At 38.7% G+C, this 18,667-nt stretch overlaps 1 protein-coding gene across 4 annotated transcripts in view; it reads right to left on the minus strand.

Moving 5' to 3' along the window:
* Nucleotides 1–18,667, minus strand: part of LOC132824443 (pleckstrin homology domain-containing family A member 7-like) — a 459,010-nt gene that overhangs the window by 143,429 nt on the left and 296,914 nt on the right. For all 4 annotated transcript variants that reach the window (XM_060838944.1, XM_060838943.1, XM_060838946.1 and 1 more), the window contains exon 5: nucleotides 17,211–17,322. In XM_060838944.1, the coding sequence (XP_060694927.1) occupies nucleotides 17,211–17,322 (112 nt within the window). The remainder of the gene's footprint in view (nucleotides 1–17,210; nucleotides 17,323–18,667) is intronic.

Here is an 18,667-nt window from a genome sequence, read left to right on the forward strand (position 1 = left end):
AAATAAACATACTTGAATTAAATTAAAAGTAATTGTATAATAGATCAATCTTTTACTTAGAATTTTGATTTCATTTGGCCTTGAAAATATAATGTAAAAGACTCAGGATTGGGTGGTTCCTTCAGATAGGCGATATTCTGTAAAACCACATGGCTGATTTGATTACACTAGTTAGAACATGTGGCTTTTAAAAATGAATACATCTCAAGCACAGTTACTTGACATCATTTAATCTACAAAGCATAGCTCAGTGATTAAAACCCCTAGAGGATCTGATCCAAACACATTTTCCAGATGGCTATTGAATATGTACAAGAATATGAACATCATGAAAAGCTCGAGAATATGTGTTATCAGGGTTTCTGCACGATGTTTCTTCTTCAAATTAACTTCTGGAAAAATGATAGTCATTGGAAAGACTTGAATGAATATGGGCTTAAAAAGGTGTTGCTGGAAAAGCGCAGTAGGTCAGGCAGCATCAAAGGAACAGGAGAATCAACGTTTCGGGCATAAACCCTTCTTCAGGATGGATGTGGAATGAATGTGGCCAGGATAGAATGCAGTCTTACTAATGTGGCCTAAACAGTGACTTCTTTCACCCCCACAGGTCTCATAAGACCTCAGTGTTTTTGCATGTTGGAAAATACTGAGGTCCTATTGACTTAAAGATCCCATGGTAATATTTTGAAGAACAGGAGTAGTGTCCATGGTGTTCTGGTAAATTTTCACCCTTTATTCTGATTATCTGATCATTATCACAGGTTTTGGCAAATTAGCTTCTGCATTTCCTGCATTATAACATTGGCTGCACTTCAAAAACAAAAGTCATGAAATGCACATTTTTTTTTAAATTCAAAGCTCCATTTTCTAGCATCCAATGTGCTTTCTTAACCACCCTAACAACTGGCCTTGCCATGCTTAAGGTTTGAGAATAGATATCCCTTGGTTAGTCTGTTATTGCAGCTCTCTCATGGCAGGACAATGTAGATTGTACTATATGTCCATGCTGATTCATCAAGAATGTTATTTACAGTCATCTACCTGAAATAGCTCGAGATGTGTTGGCCCATTTTACCAGTCTGTTCAATATTCTTGAAGTCTACTATCACTATCTGTTTACAGGTTTTGCATCATCCACAAACTTCAAAAATGCACTCCCTGCAGGCAAGTCTCAGTCATTTACATGCAACCATTCCATTAATACATCTATTTCCTGAAGAAATCGGTTATAAGGTGCTTTATTAAATGCCTTTTCGAAGTCTAAATTGAATGTATGTACACTACCTTTTGAAACACACGATTACTTCAAAGAAATTTATCAGGTTTGACATATACAATTCACTTCATATATAACAAACACATGCTGGTTGTTAGTTGTCAATTCATACTACTTCCATTTGAGAACTGCCTTTGTCCTCGACAATGATTTCCAATAGCTTTCCCCTGACATTAAAATGATTGAGCCATCTCTCAATTTTTGAACAGTGACTTAACAACTGCAATTTTCCAAACCTCTTGACACAGCTGTATTATCCAAGAAAGATTATGCTTAGAGTTTCAGCTTCCCTTAGCAACCCAATATGCACCCACTACAAGCTTACACAACACCGGGCTGATTGCACTGTCCTGAGTGAATGCATGATAAGTTGGATGCTTTTAATGTATGCCTCTTGGTAAAGGTCACATGAATACAAGAAGACAGGATGTACATTAGTACAAGGTTACATTCTGATTGCAAACATTATTTTTCATACCAAAAATCTGGCATGCAATATCATTTACACTGAGCTACCCAAGTTACCCACTATGCACAAAATTATACTCAAGCATTAGCAAAACTGTACATTAATCCATGTAGTTCCTCTTGTCAGTCTCCTCACATTCATAAGAGTTGTCAGCTTTCCCTGTAGTGTCTGCCAGTGGGATGATGTCCTCTCAAGAGTCGGGATAAATTCCCTTAGTTGGGTGAGTGGAGCAATTGATTTTAGAACAAACAACACACTTTCTCTTTGGTAAAAATCAAAATAGATTTGGATGCTGAAAATGTGAGAGCAATTAGAAAATGGTAGCAGTAGGTTTGGCAGCAACTGAGGAGAGACAGGGATGGTGGGGGCGGAGATAGACAGAATAGACGGACAGATAGATAAGGAAAGAAGGAAAGAAAGAAACAGAGACAGCGTTAACATTTTGAGTCAGGTGTGACTCTTCCTCCAAGCTGAGACGCCGACTCTAAACATTTCATTTTTGTATCACTCAATTTGTTTGTCTGCAAACAGTGAACAATGACAGGAATCAATCAAGCAGAAGGCAGCACAGTAAGGAAGAATGGTAGAAAATGGAAAATGATGACAGAGGATACTCAACCACAGGTATGTATGCTTCAGTGGAGGCCAATACTTGGGTATCAAGGCATGGAGGGTTTCAAAGAACAATATACTTGTTGCATTTCCGCCAACTATAAAGCTGAAGAACAGAACATATGCAACTTAATTACATTTCATGTATTACAATTTCCATTAAAGTTTGAAGAAAAGAAAAACTATTTTCCAAAGAGTTAGTACTTACTAAATGTGGAAAAACATTTTAAAATATTAGTACCGTAGTAACACTCATTACCGACAACCATGAAATTCAACCTTGCCCTTTTACTCAGATGCCCCATGAAAATACTGACAGACAGTTTATGTTTGTAACATAATCAGAAATGTTTCACTAATAAGATATAGCTATATTAAAGTTTCATCTGCCTCTTAGCACTGCTCTAGCATTCTATAAGAAAACATAACCTAAATCGGCAAATTCTAGAGTCAATTGCAGTGCAATTATTGAAGCAAATTTGACAAATTCCTGTGATTCACTCGCTATTATTCTTCTGAAAGACTAAGTTAATAGAGGTCTTTCAACTGTTGCATGTTAATGATTAGTGCAGAGCTCTTTATATGGGAAAACTAGAATATATGATTCATGAATGTCTAAAATAGAAGACCTTTTGTTCTCTTTCTTTGATGGTATAACGTTTTTGCTTTGCATGAGCAAGAGGGCACAATTGCCTTGAAGTCAATTTGGAATGTCAGTAATGGATTACCTGATAACATTTTATCTGAAGTTACTCTATTTATTGTTTCAACAAAGGTTTTCCTGCTTTCATCAGAAACAGGCAAACTGAATAGGACATACCCAGTGGCACCCTCAAAGAGACCAACGTGGGGTTTTCATTGTAGATCCTCAAACTTGTACCAACAGCTTGAAACATTCACTCCAATAATTATTGCACCAAAAATAAATTGGGCAGTTTGCTTGCTTGCCAAATCCCTGTACGTCAACAGCTTAAAAGACTGTGCATTTAGCATCAGGAATAGGGGAAAAAAAAACAACATCCCTAAAAGCAGGCGTCATGACTGCAGAACCTGAAGCATTAAGCACCTAAAGATGGTCAGTGTTCAGTTCCATTCACAACATTGAAGCAGTCCATGTCCAAATGCAGCAAGGACCAACCAACATTCAAGTTTGGGCTGATAAGTGGCAAGTAAAATCCGCACAACAAAGGTGTCAGGCACTAACCATCTCAAAAAAACATAACCATCACCCTTCAAAATGCCATTATCACTGAATCACCAAACAACAACCGCTTGGCTGTAACCTTTGACCAGAAACTGAACTCAACCAGCCATATAAATACTACAGTTACTGAGTTGAGAATAACTCACACCCAACTCTCCACTCCACCCCCACCCCCAGAGCTTGTCTACCTTGTACAAAGCACAAATCGGAATGTGTTGGAAATCTCCCTACTCGCATGAACAAATGTAATTCCAACAGAAGTCAAGAAACTCAACACCATTCAGGATAAAACAGGTCATGATGCAGGCAACCTACCTTATAACTTCAACGTTCACTCCATCCACCACCAATACACAATGGCAGCAGTGCATACCATCTTCAAGAGGCACTGCAACAATTCACCATAGATCCCAAGACAGCCCCTTCCAAGCCCACAATGTCTACCACAAGAACAAGGAAAGCAGATAAATTGTAATACCATCTACAAATTTGCCTTCAAAAAACACATCATTCTGATTTGAATTATGTCACAATTTCTTCACTATTGCTTGGTCAAAATCCTAGAACTCCTTACTCAACAGCACTGTGGGTGCCTTGACATCCCAAGAACCGCAGTAGTTCAAGACAACAGCTCAACATCATCATAAGATGAATTAGAGGTGGCAATAAATACTGGGCCTACTCAATGACCCTTAAGCCATGATTAAATACAAGAAAATTCAGAACTGGTGCAAAACATACAAGCAACAATCAGAATAAAATCTCCAAAACCTCCATCTGCTCTTATCCTGATACCAGCTGATTATTCCTTCAACTATTGCTCAAAATAGTTGCCTCCTTACTTACGCTGCTGATGACTAAGCAAGCAAAGACAAAACCAGAAAATTGTTCATTTCCCAATGTCACTGTTCTCTATTCCAAGTTATACATGCAATGCTGCTACTTTCTGATGGGATCTTTAATTAGCAAAATATTGCTTGCCCAAAGGTTAGAATAATAATCAACTGCGCCATTAAATCTGCACAACTAGCAATAATTCTACTGGAGACCAGGACCACACCACAATCTGTTCACCCCTGTAATTTAAACAGAAGGAGAAAGACCACCAGAAGTTCTCTCGCAGATAACTTGGGACCAATGATCAGTTACTGGCAGCCAGATCTCTCTCAAAAAATTATCCCTGGAAACTAGACAATCCAATTGCCATAAAACATACAGCTGTCCCCAATGCACATTGACATCACAAGTGGAATTAAATTACTCCTTGGAAAGTATTGTATTATTTTGCTAACACACTGAACAACAACAACAACACATTTATAAAGCACAAACAGTTTATTTTTGCTGTGTAATTTAGATAACATAATCAAGAATCTCACAATGTCCAGATTGGGAACTTGCATAACCGCCAAATATAAGTTGACACACTCAACATTCTGAATTGCTGGAAATCAATATCTGTGAAATATAAAATATGGTGGGATGGGGATGACAGTGGTGGATGACAAGAGATAGGAATATCTTTCAGAGAATCATATTTTCAGTAGGTTTGATCCCTGTTCATATCTCTTGCTGCAATGCACAGTGGAACACATTTGAAAATGATCAATCTGTACAATGCATTGAAAAATAAAATGCGCATGACATTAATTTAACTGCATACATACCATAGGAGACACTCCTAAGCATGGAGGGAGATGGTAGGGTTGAAAGGCTGCTTCAGTTCCAACACATATACTCCTAATTTTGGCAGAATTACAATTCCTCTTTTTTTAAAATCTACCATCTGTCCTAAGTTTTTACAGATACAAAAAATTCAAGTCACCACAAAAGGATGTTACTGCAAATATTAGTGGATAGCTTGAATAATTTCACCTTTGATTTATGGGTAACCTTACAACCTAATGTGATAATCAACGAAGAAAGGAAAATTAAGATCCTATAGTCAATTTGCGATTTGTGCCAAGTTAACTGATCTCAACAAAAGATACTAATAATTGGTTACTGCTGACCCAAAAACAAAGAGAAACGTCCTTTCCTTTTCTGCTCCTGATCAGCTTTCAGGAACTGTTGTTGCAAATAGTGGGCTATAGCAGGGTCTGACTGTACAATTATCTAGTTTTGACACTACAAGTTCAATTTAGCCAAATGCAAGTCACGAATTTCAAGAGGGCAGAAAAATGAAATCAGAAAACATTGTTACACTTCCTAATCACTGATGGCATCCATGCTCATGCTCCATTATGTCGTCTGTTTATATAAAGTTAATCTGTATTATACCATTGACTGCACATTACACCTCCTGTCAATGTAACCCAATAATCCATAAAGCAGCCAGAATACTCTCACAAACACTATATCAGCAGCAAAACATCAATGTCTGCAAAACTTAGAGGGTGACATCAGACAAATATTTCCTGACTTCTGCGATCAACAGGATACAAACAGGTCCAGCGGCAACCTCAAAATCTTCCACACTGAGTGTGGTAGTTGTAAAAATTTTAATAAATGTTAATAAATATGGATATATTTTGCGTTTTGCCCATATAACATTTTCACACTAAAATTACAAACTGACCTCTTGACTGTTTGCCAAGTCGATAAATCTCAGAACCTGAAAATGCTTAAGTTCAGTATCTTTACAATAATGACAATTTTCATAGTGGGGAGGACATCACCCAGTATGAACACACATCTGGACGACTACATAGTTCAGCAAAGTCTACTTTTCAGTAGCTGTGGCATCTACCTTGGTCTGTTGTCTGCAGGTACAAGTAATTAGGAAGGCAAATGGAATTTTGCCCTTCATTACTAAAGGGTTGAGTTTAAAAGAAGAGCGCTATGGTTATAGCTGTACAAGGTGCTGGTGAGGCCACACCTGGAGAACTGTGTGCAGATTTGACCTCCTTACTTACACTGGAGTTGGATGCAGAGGAGGTTTACTAGGTTGATTCCGGAGTTGAGGGGGTTGGCTTATGAAGAGAGGCTGAGTAGATTGGGATTATATTCACTGGAATTCAGAAGGAGGGGGATCTTATAGAAACATGTAAAATTATGAAGGGAATTGATAAAATATAAATAGATAAGATGTTTCCACTGGTGAATGAAACGAGAACAAAAGGACATGGCCTCAAGATTAGAGGAAACAGGTTTAGAACTGAACTGAGAGAGAACTTCTTCACCCAGGGGGTTGTTAATCTATTGAAGTACTTGCCCAGGGTAGTAGTTGACGTGACTTCAGTCATCACTTTTAAAGCTAAGGTCGATCCTTTTTCTGAAAAATAAAGGAACTCCACAGATAAGTGGAGCGAGTCCACGAAAACATTAGCCATGATCTTATGAGTGGCGGAGCAGGCTCGAAGGGCTGAGCAGCTTACTCCTGCTCCTAGTTCTTAACTGCCTTTCAATACTGAAATGAGGGGCCTGCATCCAACACTGGAACCTCTTCTAAATGTCTCTGAAAGTAGATATTTTTTTCCCCAAATTTATCTTCATGAGGTACTAGGAAGTACCACATCAATACTGTCATCATTCAAGGCCAATAATTATTTCTATTAGCATGCTTTATAATTCAGCTGACCTCAATAACTGGTCAAAAAAATTACAACAACTAGCATGCCTGACCCATAATTTATCCTTGTTCTCTCCTCTTTCCCCAAGTGCTGACTCTTACCGGAAATCAACTAAGTGTTTTCTTTGATGGACTGCTTAAAGGATGTCTCACTGCAAGGCCCATCATTTTCATTTTCTCTTACGGTGTTGTCCCAAAATCACCTCACACTGCGTGACACCCTTATTGTCCCTGGTTATCATTTTCTCCTACTTGCCTCTGGCAGAAGAAATCACCACCATTATGGTATCCCGGGATCCTGGCCATCAGTGCTATGTTCGAAACTCAGCTGTGTGCCCAGTCAATTGTTGAGAGTTTGGAGTGTCCTTCACCATGCAAATAGTAGGACAGCAATCACAAACCAACACCACTTAGGGCACATGATGGCATAACTGGCACTTCACTCCACTTAGAATTACACATTTATCACCGTTTAAGCACCAAATCACACACTTACCCACCCTTAGACAGCGCTGTAAGATGCAATTTTGCTAAGTCAGCGTTTTCATCTCCCAATGCATAATGTAGTTCAATATGTTGTGGCTGCAATAATAATATCCATGGAAGCCTTCAAACCAATATTTTTAATTCAGTTACACAAAAACAGACAAAGAAACAACAAACTGAAGCCACATTCATTTCAAAGCAGGAACAAATGGTTTGCCTTTCAAGCACCAACAAATTTACACAATGAACAATCACTGTACCAGCTCACAACTATTGGAATTGGGTGTCAATTAAGTGTTGTATTGTCCAATGATCCAAGAGGTGGTTTCCTCCTGCTCAAAGTTGACTTCCTCAGAAGACTCCACCCATTCCTCCAACTCTTCAGCCATTACATCTCATCATTGCCAACTCCAAACTTGTAGATGAGCACAGCAGGCAAGGATTATGTGGCATTCTCTATCCAGCATGCTTTGTGATGTGGCCCTCTCAAAGCTCTGAGTACAACAATTGAAAGTGGCAAGTAATGCAGATAAAGATTGGTTCTGCGACCCACTGCCAATCTGCTAAGCATGGGGCCCTCCATAATCTCTATTTCCACTTTATTCTTGCATTTCCTGGCCAACCTACCACAATTGATTGTTCCCATGTTCCCCACACCACTTCTTCAGCTCTCATCATCAGCCCCTGAGCTCTGGCTCCACAGATTAGTCATGCCCACTCATGTGTTCCATTTCCCTACCTTTAGAGATCATAATATTGATGACCATCGATAAACCCCCTCAAAGTACTCCACATCCATCTATTAACTATCTCCACCATTCCCAGCCCCCAGTCAATTATGTACATTAAAGTTTTCCACCTCACCATCTACGCCTTCCCTGCATCTGAGGTTGCTATTTCCAAACCCCAGCATCGTGTACAACAACTTCCCTGACAAAGCATGAGAACTGTCCTATACTTTTAAATTCCCACTTATCCACAGTACCACCGATGTTGATCTCGAAACAGCTTTAATGGGACTTTCTGATGACTGACCAAACCCCTGTCTAAGCAGTGCGCAGCTCCCCAACTTGTGAATCCCTGACGACATGCACTGAACCTACAGGACTCACTGTGACGCATTCCCAAGAATGCCGTGAAAAAGACCACTGATTGTGAATGCCTTTAAGCAGTTGATGGACCTTGACTAAGTCCCTGTACCAACCTTGATCTACTGTGAAAGGACCCCTTGACTAGTGGCAGAATGCCTTAGACTGGACTGAGGTCTACTCTACTTTGACTTTGAAGCGCTGCCACTTGGCTGAAGCACTTGCCATTTGTTTGCTGTGTAGGATGTGGCTGCTGCATGATACAGCAGAGACACTGACATGGAAGAGTAAAGTCAGTCAGTCAACCTACGCACCTGCGGAGACAGTTTCCTCTCTTGTTCACTGCTGACAACTATGAGAAGCTGGAGGCTGGAAGAACACAGCAAGCCAGGTAGTATCAGGAGGTGAAGTAGTTAACTCTTCAGGTGTAACCCTTCTTGGATTCCAGCATCTGCACGTTTTGTTTTTGTCTCTAACCATGAGAAGCTGCCTATCCTTCATCTGCATTTAGCAGTACAGAAAGACACAAGTACTGTGACCTTTTAAGATGTGTCTGAGGAGGCAAACTACTGAAAGGAAAAGAAATGCAGAGGTGCTGAGAGTTTCAAAGCGGACACACAGCGAGCAAGTGTTGAGAGAGTAAATGAAATTCCCTGGTGTGCATCCTGGTCCAATCAGTGTGTGCAAAACACTCCGGCATTTGCATTGCAATGAAAAGGTGCGGGTGCATGGAAGTTCAGATCCATACAGCAAATGGATAAGACATATGGCATGAGAGTCTAATGAGCTTGGCACATGTCAGATGCCAAGGACCATGGACAGGGTTTATGTGCAGACACTGCCTTTGGAGCATTCTCTAAGATTTAATGCCTCGTGTCCAAGATGAAGACCTGGAAAAGCAAGTTCCAGGTAACCACTCTAATTTTCATGATAGGAATTGTTGCCATCCGGTTTCTACTTTTAGAAGAGAATCTCAAAAGAAACCTATAACAGGACTAGACAGGGTAAATGCAGGAAGTATTTTCCAATGACCGGGGAGTCCAGAACCAGGGATCACAATCTCAGAATAAGGAATACTGCATTTTGGACTGAGACAAGGAGAAATGTCATCACTTGGAGAGTACTGGGGATGTGGAATTCTCTGCCAGGAAGTGGTTGAGGTCAAAACAATCAAATATTTCCAGGAGGAGTGAAATATAATTCTTAGGGCCAAGAACAGACAAATGGTTATGGAAAGAAAGCAGGAAGGCACTTAGTTGGATGATCATTGTCCATTGGATGGAAAAATGGAAAACTACTCATTAAAGACATGATATTAATGGATGCTAAGACAGCAATGCAAGACATCTCACCACACCCTAATAAGAATTTAAACTCACCATTCAACACTTGGTTCGAAAAAGGGATTTTTTAAAAACAACTTGACTTTGAGAAGTTCCTCCGTGGCCATCTTGTGAGCTTCCCAACTATCCTGTCCCCATATCAGCAGGGGCTAACAAATTTCCACTCTTAGCGTTCACATTTTAAAATACTAAAGGAGGAACTAGTGACCCAACATTTCACCTAAAAGGAACACATATGAGTAACAAGCTCTGAGAATCCTGAGAATTCTATAAAACACAGACATTTCCCTCTCTTGACAGATTCTGAGGACCAAAGAGCACAAGATCTGTAAATCTCTTTTTGAGAAACAATTGATTTGCAATTTTCAAGCAGACCCAACCATTATCATTTTTTTAGTACGGTACTTTTGAGAAGAAAAAACATGGACTATAGGGTATTAGCTAAGTAAAGTACATTATACAGCTACTTTGAAGTATTTCATTTCAGTTTGGTGCTTCATGTACAGTTACTTCCATTTCAAAAGGATTTGCAGTTGGAATGCCTAATCACATTCTATAATGTGAAAAATTCCAAGATCCAGAAAATGACATTGCCTCAAGCATTCTGCAATGGAGAAGTGACAATATTGATGCAGCATTTTCATTTTTTTTTAAATAAAGGTTTTTAGCACAAGTTGTTCTCCTTGTTATAAAGTTAAAACAAATAATCACTTCCAAAGACTTGTCAATGATAATTTCTTGCAAAACATCATTCGATACAATCATCTCATCAAGTCAGTACACCATCAGGAAACATGTGAGTTATACAAACATTCTTTATTTCACTCCTTTATCAGTGAGGCGCATGACCCATTTCTGCAGATAGACAACTGTCTATTAATCACTAAATCAATTGCCTGACAGAGAGGACATAATAATACACAAACCAAGTAATTCTGAGGCTCACAGACTTTAGCAGTGGTTTAATAGTCAAGCATTAAAAAGTTCCAAGTGTCCCCATGAATTCTGATTGCAAGGTGGGTGCAGGACTGTGATGGATGTGTCTCATCAGCCAAGAACCACTATTGGTCTAACCAGGATTGCATCAGGAAATTTGTATCAACCTGGAATTAAATGAATGCTGCTTGTCTGAGGCAGGCTAAACCATTCAGTCCCAAGCCAGAGAGGATGATAAATCCAGCTGCTTGGAAAGACTGTGGATCTTGGAGAAAGCGAGGACTGCAGATAATGGTGAGTCAGAGTTGAAAAGTATGGAGCTAGAATGCACAGTAGGTCATACACATCCGAGGAGCAGAAGAGTCGACACTTCAGGTATAAAGGTCTTCATCAGCAATGTGGAGGGGGAAAGGGGGCTTAGAGGTAAACAGACACGTGGGGGTGGACTGGAGGGGGTAGGTAGGTCAGAAAGTGATAGGTGGATGCAGGTGGACCTTGTTCAGCTATTGCAGGGCAATGTATTATAGTTTACCATAACCTCATCACAAAGGAAAGCAGTCTTTGAGAAACACTAACCCCAAAGCAACGATGCTTACTTTCCATGATGTGCAGCCGAATTCATCAAAAAGCAAAGAATTGCTCGGCCATTAGTTTGGTCACTAAATGATCAATCATAAGAACATATCGTTGTACCGGTGGGTCTATGGAACTTCAACAGTAACTGCATTCCTCAAAAGGCACTGAACCCTGGATTGAAAAACTTAGTTTGATTCTTAACCTTCTATTCTTCCAAACAATCTCCAAGTTCTTAACTATATTAAAGACATAAATAAAAGCAAAATGTTGTTTTTACTTCACATTTCCAACATCTGTAAAGTGCTGGAAGATAGTCAGCAGATCTGGCAGCTTTTATATCGAGTGAAACAAGAGTTAACAGTTGAAAATAATAATTCTTCAGAAATGATATGCAAGCCACCAGAATTCAGAGCAGGTTGCATGGTCCGCTTCACTCTTCTATCAGAGCCTGAATTAAAGACAATCCCGAAACATAACCACATAAAACCTCGCACTTGTAATAATATTACACACAGTTGCATTCATCAGAGGATCTTTTTGGTTAAAGGTTCTTATGGGTCAGTCAGGAAGTGGAAACCTACACTCACTGATTGAAATCAGTTGGCTTGCTTTCAATGAGACAAATGGTAAGTGACATTGCAAACTGCAACACTTGAATGGTTTTTAATATCTCAAGAGGAGCTCAGTCCTGTTCATTTATTTCATACTGGCCCGGCCAAATGTTCCGAGTAGTTTTGAATTTGATGGGCTGTCACAACCAATTAAGTAAATTATTCAGAGGTGATAGATAAGAAAGCACTCCTAAAAACCACATATCCCCTATCCCATATTGGTGACTATAGCACTTTTTAGAAAGCATAATAAAAGTGGTCAAATTAGCATTTTAAAAAATTTATTTTCCCTTCCTTCATTCCTCCTGTGCATGTCAAAACACCAACAACTTATCACTAAAAATTTTAATGTTCAAGTTGGTGTAGTATTTTTGTGATTTGACCTCTGCTTTTACTTTTTAAGTGTTCGTTTCCTCTCCCAGTGTGTGGTATTGGATAAGTGTTGCTTGAAACAGTTCACTGCCACTAATCTTCCTTTGTCATCAGCCTGCCGTGTGATTAGTGGTAGACTATTGAGCATACACCATTCTGTACTACCTCCAGAAGATACACTGTTCTTAGATATCAAGAACTGCATTGCATTGCAGTTGGTTAGGCTTAATTACTAGGATTAGGCATGAATTAACCTCCAATGATGTGTATTATCTGACTCGATCATGTTTAAATTATCTCCCATGCCTTAACGAAGTGGGTGTGAATATTTGATTGAAGATTCCAACAGACATTAACTATAACCATTATGTACAAAGTTTAAATTCCTTGGGCACAGACAGATCTGGGCTTATGACAACCTATTATGTTATGTTACAACAGAAGAGCATGCTTCCAGTAGTGAGGCATGCTTCAAGCAATCAGAGGCAAGATGGAGTATGAGACCCACATACCCTTCACTCACATGATCTGAGCATGTCTCTTAAAGGCATACTGCTGTACTGATTGTGACATGTGAGAAATACTCCTCTTTATTTCATGATAAAAACTTCATTCAGGAGGTGCTGGCACAGTCATAATGCCACTAGATGTGTAATCCAGAGCCCCAAGCTTATCTTTCTTGGGACACTGGTTCAAATACCCTAGTGGTGGATAGCAAAACATGAATTCAATAGAAAGTTTGGAATAAAATTAAAAGCAGCTCAACAGTAAACTTGTAACAAAATCCCATTTGGTTCACCAGTGCCTTTTCAGGAAAGCTATTTTTATCTGGTCTGGCCTGGCCTACTGTGACTCTAGCCCCGCAGTAATGAGGGTCATCTCAACTGCCCTTTGTGTAACTGAAGATGAGCAATAAATGCTGGCCGAGCCAGAAAAACCGAGAAATCATTGTACATAAGCTTGGTTCAACAATCCAGCAAAATTGTTTACAGAAAAAACATTTCAAAATTCAATACAATGTGTTGTATGATTCAAGAATTGTCCTGATCTGGCACTATCATAACCATCTGGAGAAGTAGGCATTATTTTCTGTTGCACTGTTTTGACAAAGTGGTCATCTTGATGTTTGTAGTCATCCAATATCATTATGTTCTTTATAATACTCAGCTCACCATTAGCATGCCCTAAATTGCTCCAAGCTGCCTTGTGTTCTTTTGCAGCTGAGGACCATGATCAGTAATATGGTGTATGATTACACTGGCTGCATATTTTAGAAACCTTTGCTGGTTCCTAACATCTAACTTGCATCCTTGTTCGAGTGTGCTAATTCAGTCATTCTGTATTTATGTTTTGATTGCACACTTTTTGCAAATCCCATCAACTTAGAAGAAAAATGTTTAATCTTAGAATGGTTTGACAATTAGTTCCTGGACAAAGTCATTCACATTTCTAAGTACGAGTCATACACCCTTACAATTAGCATTATATGGAAACCCAGCAATGCAATACAAAAACCTTGCTTTTTTAGCATCACATGTATTCATGACTCACAGAATAACCTAATATTGTACATTCCTCACTAATATCCTCTTGTTTTCAATCCTTTTTAGCAGAGGAAACAATTTCTCTCCATCAACACTGCCCAGTCCCCTCACAATTTTGAAATTATCAATCAAAATGTCTCCATTCCTTTCTCCTCTCCAAGGAAACGAGTCCCAACATCTTCAGTGAATAACGTTTCTCATCCGTGAGCCAATTCTTGTAAACTAATTCTGCACTCTCTCTTAATCACATCCTTCCTATAAAATGTATCCAGTAATCCACCTGGGTCTAACAAAATAATGCTGTGTAATATAGTATTGATATCTTGACAAAAATGTTTGGGATGAGGACTTAATTGGCCTTGAAAAATGACTAGCAGAGACAAACACAATTTACCAATACATGGCCAAATAAACAAACCTTCTTGGGTACAATCCTGGATGATGATCTTTTGAACTTTTGTAGTTACTCATTTTGGGGTAGCTGCCGATGGCATGAACCAATGTAAATTGTTGCCAAAGTGTAATAGATCAACCTTAAGAATATCTTCAACATTGTATTGCACTTGACATAATAATTTTGATATCTGACTTGTATCTCATATTATCATTTTCTTGAATCTTGGCAAACTGTTGCTACAAACGTGGTGGTGCACTCAGTATCCATCTGGTGAATTTCAGTTTTAATGATTTATGATCTTTTTCAACAACAATATTTTGCCAGATAAGTATGTGAAAAACTGTAGGATGCCAAATGCCAGAAGTAACATCACACATTCTACATTGGATAAGTAGGCTTGTGCAGATGACACGTGGCAAACTGCCTCTTTCCTGGAGTCATGGTATTGCAGTAGTAAAGATTCTGACCATTCAAAGAATCTAAAAACTATGAGTAGTCACCTTGCCACACGGTCATGACCTTTCTCTTGAGCAAGTCTTCAGCAGAGATACTTTGCTCACCGAGTTGGGAACTCTGATGTGAGGATGCTGAACAAGCTGATGTTTCATCACGGAACCTCTTTAACCTGTCACCTGAATTAGTACAGACTACATGGGTGGTGTAAATGGATCCAAAAGGAAGGTATCTGGCTGACACTGACCCAGCACTTGTACAATTAAATATAAATCCTTGTCATTTACCTTACCCAAGATTGCATTAGCATCAGTTTTACAAATACTTCAAGGGACATATGCACCGTCAGAACGTTTCTTCACTAATAATCCAAATGATAACCACAGGCAAAAAAGTACTGCCCAAAAGGTGTCCAGAATGTCATGAGGTTTTGGGATTCTTGCACTAAATTTGTAGACCAGATACTTTGCATCTTAGAAAGGAGTCTTGCTTCAGTAAACTGGCATTTGACACTTCACCACTGGTATTTTGAGTGGACACTTTTTCAAATGAAAAATTGAGGCATTTTGAACAAAGGGATTGTCTTATGATGCAAATGTTTCTTTAAAAAAGACAAGAGTCATAGTCAGAGAGATGTACAGCATGGAAACAGACCCTTTGGTCCAACCTGTCCATGCCGACCAGATATCCCAACCTAATCTAGTCCCACCTGTCAGCACCTGGCCCATATCCATCCAAACCCTTCCTATTCATATGATGGAGAATAACAAACTGGGAATGGATATCACAGCACTGAAGAATCCAACTGAAATTTATACCCATTAACTTTATTTGCAAACATTATATTCCTCTGGTACAAGAGTATCAAGGCTAACATTTAGGTATTATGCCACAGAGAAGCATTTTTTAAAAAAAGTATCATGTCATGTTTCAACTGATCTGAATCAAGATTAAATAAGAGTCCTTTTTCCCCTTCGTGATGATATCATGAGCATCTCAAAGACAAACTGACAGGCTGATTGTGTGACATAATATAACATGGACTTTAGGAAGCTGGTGTAAATATATCTGCTCTCTTCAAAAGCTAGAGTAGAACTGTTTGTCTCCACTCTCAGATACACCAACATCAGTAAAACGTAACATCAGCCCCTTTACAGCCATTATTTAACTGAACAATTGGTGTCACCCAACTGTAGAAAATCTATACTGAGTCCGTAAGGTCAGATTTCTATTGGTTATGACAACATTTCTCTCAGCTACGATGATAATGCAGATTTAAGAAGGTGTATTTTGTCCTTTTTTTTCCCCAAAGTGAGGTTTTGAGCTGTACGTGGGTGACCTGTCTCTTTGAAGCCAATAAACAGCTGGAGAAGGTTTGCATGCTTTTTAGTTGGAACAAAGCAGCACGAATGGGTGGAGCCAGGTTCCCACAGAAGCAAAGTTTTAGTTTAGCTTTCAGTTGTTCTTAGAATTTAGAAACTGCCATACATCTTGCCCTGCTACAGTAAAAAGCTGGGGGTTCTCTCTCTGCAAATTTTCAGGGAATTTTCTCTGGATGTTCTTTCCTCCAGGACTGGAGAAACATTGTCTCACATGCAATGTATTTTACTAAATTTGTCTTTGTTAAGGGTGCGTTTATGGAATAGCTGCTGTTTAGTCGTTAAACCTATTCTGTTAAATTTTACAATACAGTGAAAATTAGACCAATTTTCTTTTATTTATATTTTAATTGGTCAGAATAAAGTGTGTGTTTTGATTAAAATTGAGTAGCATTACCAAACAAATTACATTTGGAACACAGCACCTTATATTTGCTTTTGAATAAGATGAAAGTTGGAGTCTGAGCTATCTCTGATATGTTTGCAGGAGATTTGGTCTGGTCCATAACACAGCCTTGATAACACGTTAGTGCTAGGGCTGTATATGTACACCATACAGATGCGGCTCTCTCTGGAAGATCGATAAGTTTTTTTCAGAAATTACGGCAACAGGTTACTGGTATTGTGTAAATACTTGAAACTGGTCCCTTGGAGAGGAAAATAAAACCACTGGCCCAAATATTTCTAAAATGTTCACGTAGATGCATGGAGATCATAGCAGATCCAGCTGCCATCCACATTTCAGTAAGGATTATTGCGTAGATATTGTAATACTGCTGATTGAACTACTTGCTACAAAAATTAGTAATGTTACTGAAAATTACAGAAAAGCCAATGGACAGTTAGTTTTGTGTACAAAATGAAAATATATGGAAAGAGCAGCTCAAACTCACCTTTGAGCCGGGACCAGGATCTACCGTGGATACAGTTACTGCTGTTGAGGTCTCGCTGATCATACTTTGCGGCCTTTGGTCTGTTTGTTGTCTGGACATTTGAGTATTTGGTCTAAATTGGAAGGAAGAACACAATTATTTCCACGTCTCCCATTTGGTTGAAGTGAATATTGACATTTCCCCTATACTACTAAAATCATCAGAAACCAAATAGCATTGAGCAGATTCAGGTTTGTGGAATATATATGCAAACATTTTAGCACCTATTCACATTATCAAACCTATCGCACCAGAATAAAACATTAAACTTATACGTGGCTGATAAAAATAAACCAAGCAAAGTGGATGCTACTGAGAAATAAGACATTAAATTTGCATTAAAGAATCACACAAACAGCTTCAACATTTCAGCAATATCAGAACTGGGCATCAGTTTATATGATCCACCTCAGAACATTCTCTTACAGTTTTCTCCAAAGCATCATTTCATATACAGTCTTCACCCCATTCTCCTGTTGTGTGGGAGAATCTAAACTGTTTCCCAGTCTACTTTATTCCAGGATTACAAAACTCTGGGGCACCATTATCTCATTTAGACAGATTTTAAGTGCCAATCTCGATTCTGCAGATCCAGAAAAGTCGATGCCATTGAAACTGGAATTGCTTCAAAGCTCACAATCAATCTTGAATTCACTGCACAAACCAACAACTGCACAAGATAGCTATAGAAAAACAAAAAATAAAATCTTGGAGCTAAACAAGCCTTCTGTTAAATTATTAATGAAGTTAAAGTGTTGAGATCCTGGAATGCTTCCCTAGATAGTATTATAGATAGAAAACTCCACTTGCACATGTTCTGACCTGTCATCTGGTGCAACTATAGGAAGTGTCAGATTGAAGTCAAACATTTTTGCACACAAGCGAGAAACTGAAAGAACTGTTACCAGGAAATATAACAAGAAAAATATTAAGGAGGAGGATCAACTTTTCTTTCTCTAAAGATATCTATCTTAGAGTCTAGCTGCATTTTGAACAATGCAAAATGTTTTTGTTCTATGTCATCCAAATATTTATCACCTCAAATATTCAAAAGTCAATATTGGTGATCTTTCAAATCCATTTAAAATGATGTCATCTAGCATGTCTTTCCCTGATTAACTTGAACTAATATCTCCGTATTTTCTCATATCAATTTTTAATGTAAAAAATACATTCAGGAAAGATACTCTCTCCCTTCTGCCTCTGGATGGAATGAGGAGGATGAAAACAATAATGTAAAAATCTGACATGACCTTAGAGGGGAGTCAATGAATTAAAATAGCCTTTCATATAAAACAAAACTGTAAAATGATTCCTGAAAGTAAGCCAGAGAAATAAACCAATAAAAAAATGAATACAATTGAAGAAAATGTTGAAGAAGCAGTGGGTGTGTTTGCGCGCGCACGCGCGCAGCAAAT

Source organism: Hemiscyllium ocellatum, chromosome 18, assembly GCF_020745735.1.
Source record: "Hemiscyllium ocellatum isolate sHemOce1 chromosome 18, sHemOce1.pat.X.cur, whole genome shotgun sequence".
Lineage (NCBI taxonomy): Eukaryota > Metazoa > Chordata > Chondrichthyes > Orectolobiformes > Hemiscylliidae > Hemiscyllium > Hemiscyllium ocellatum.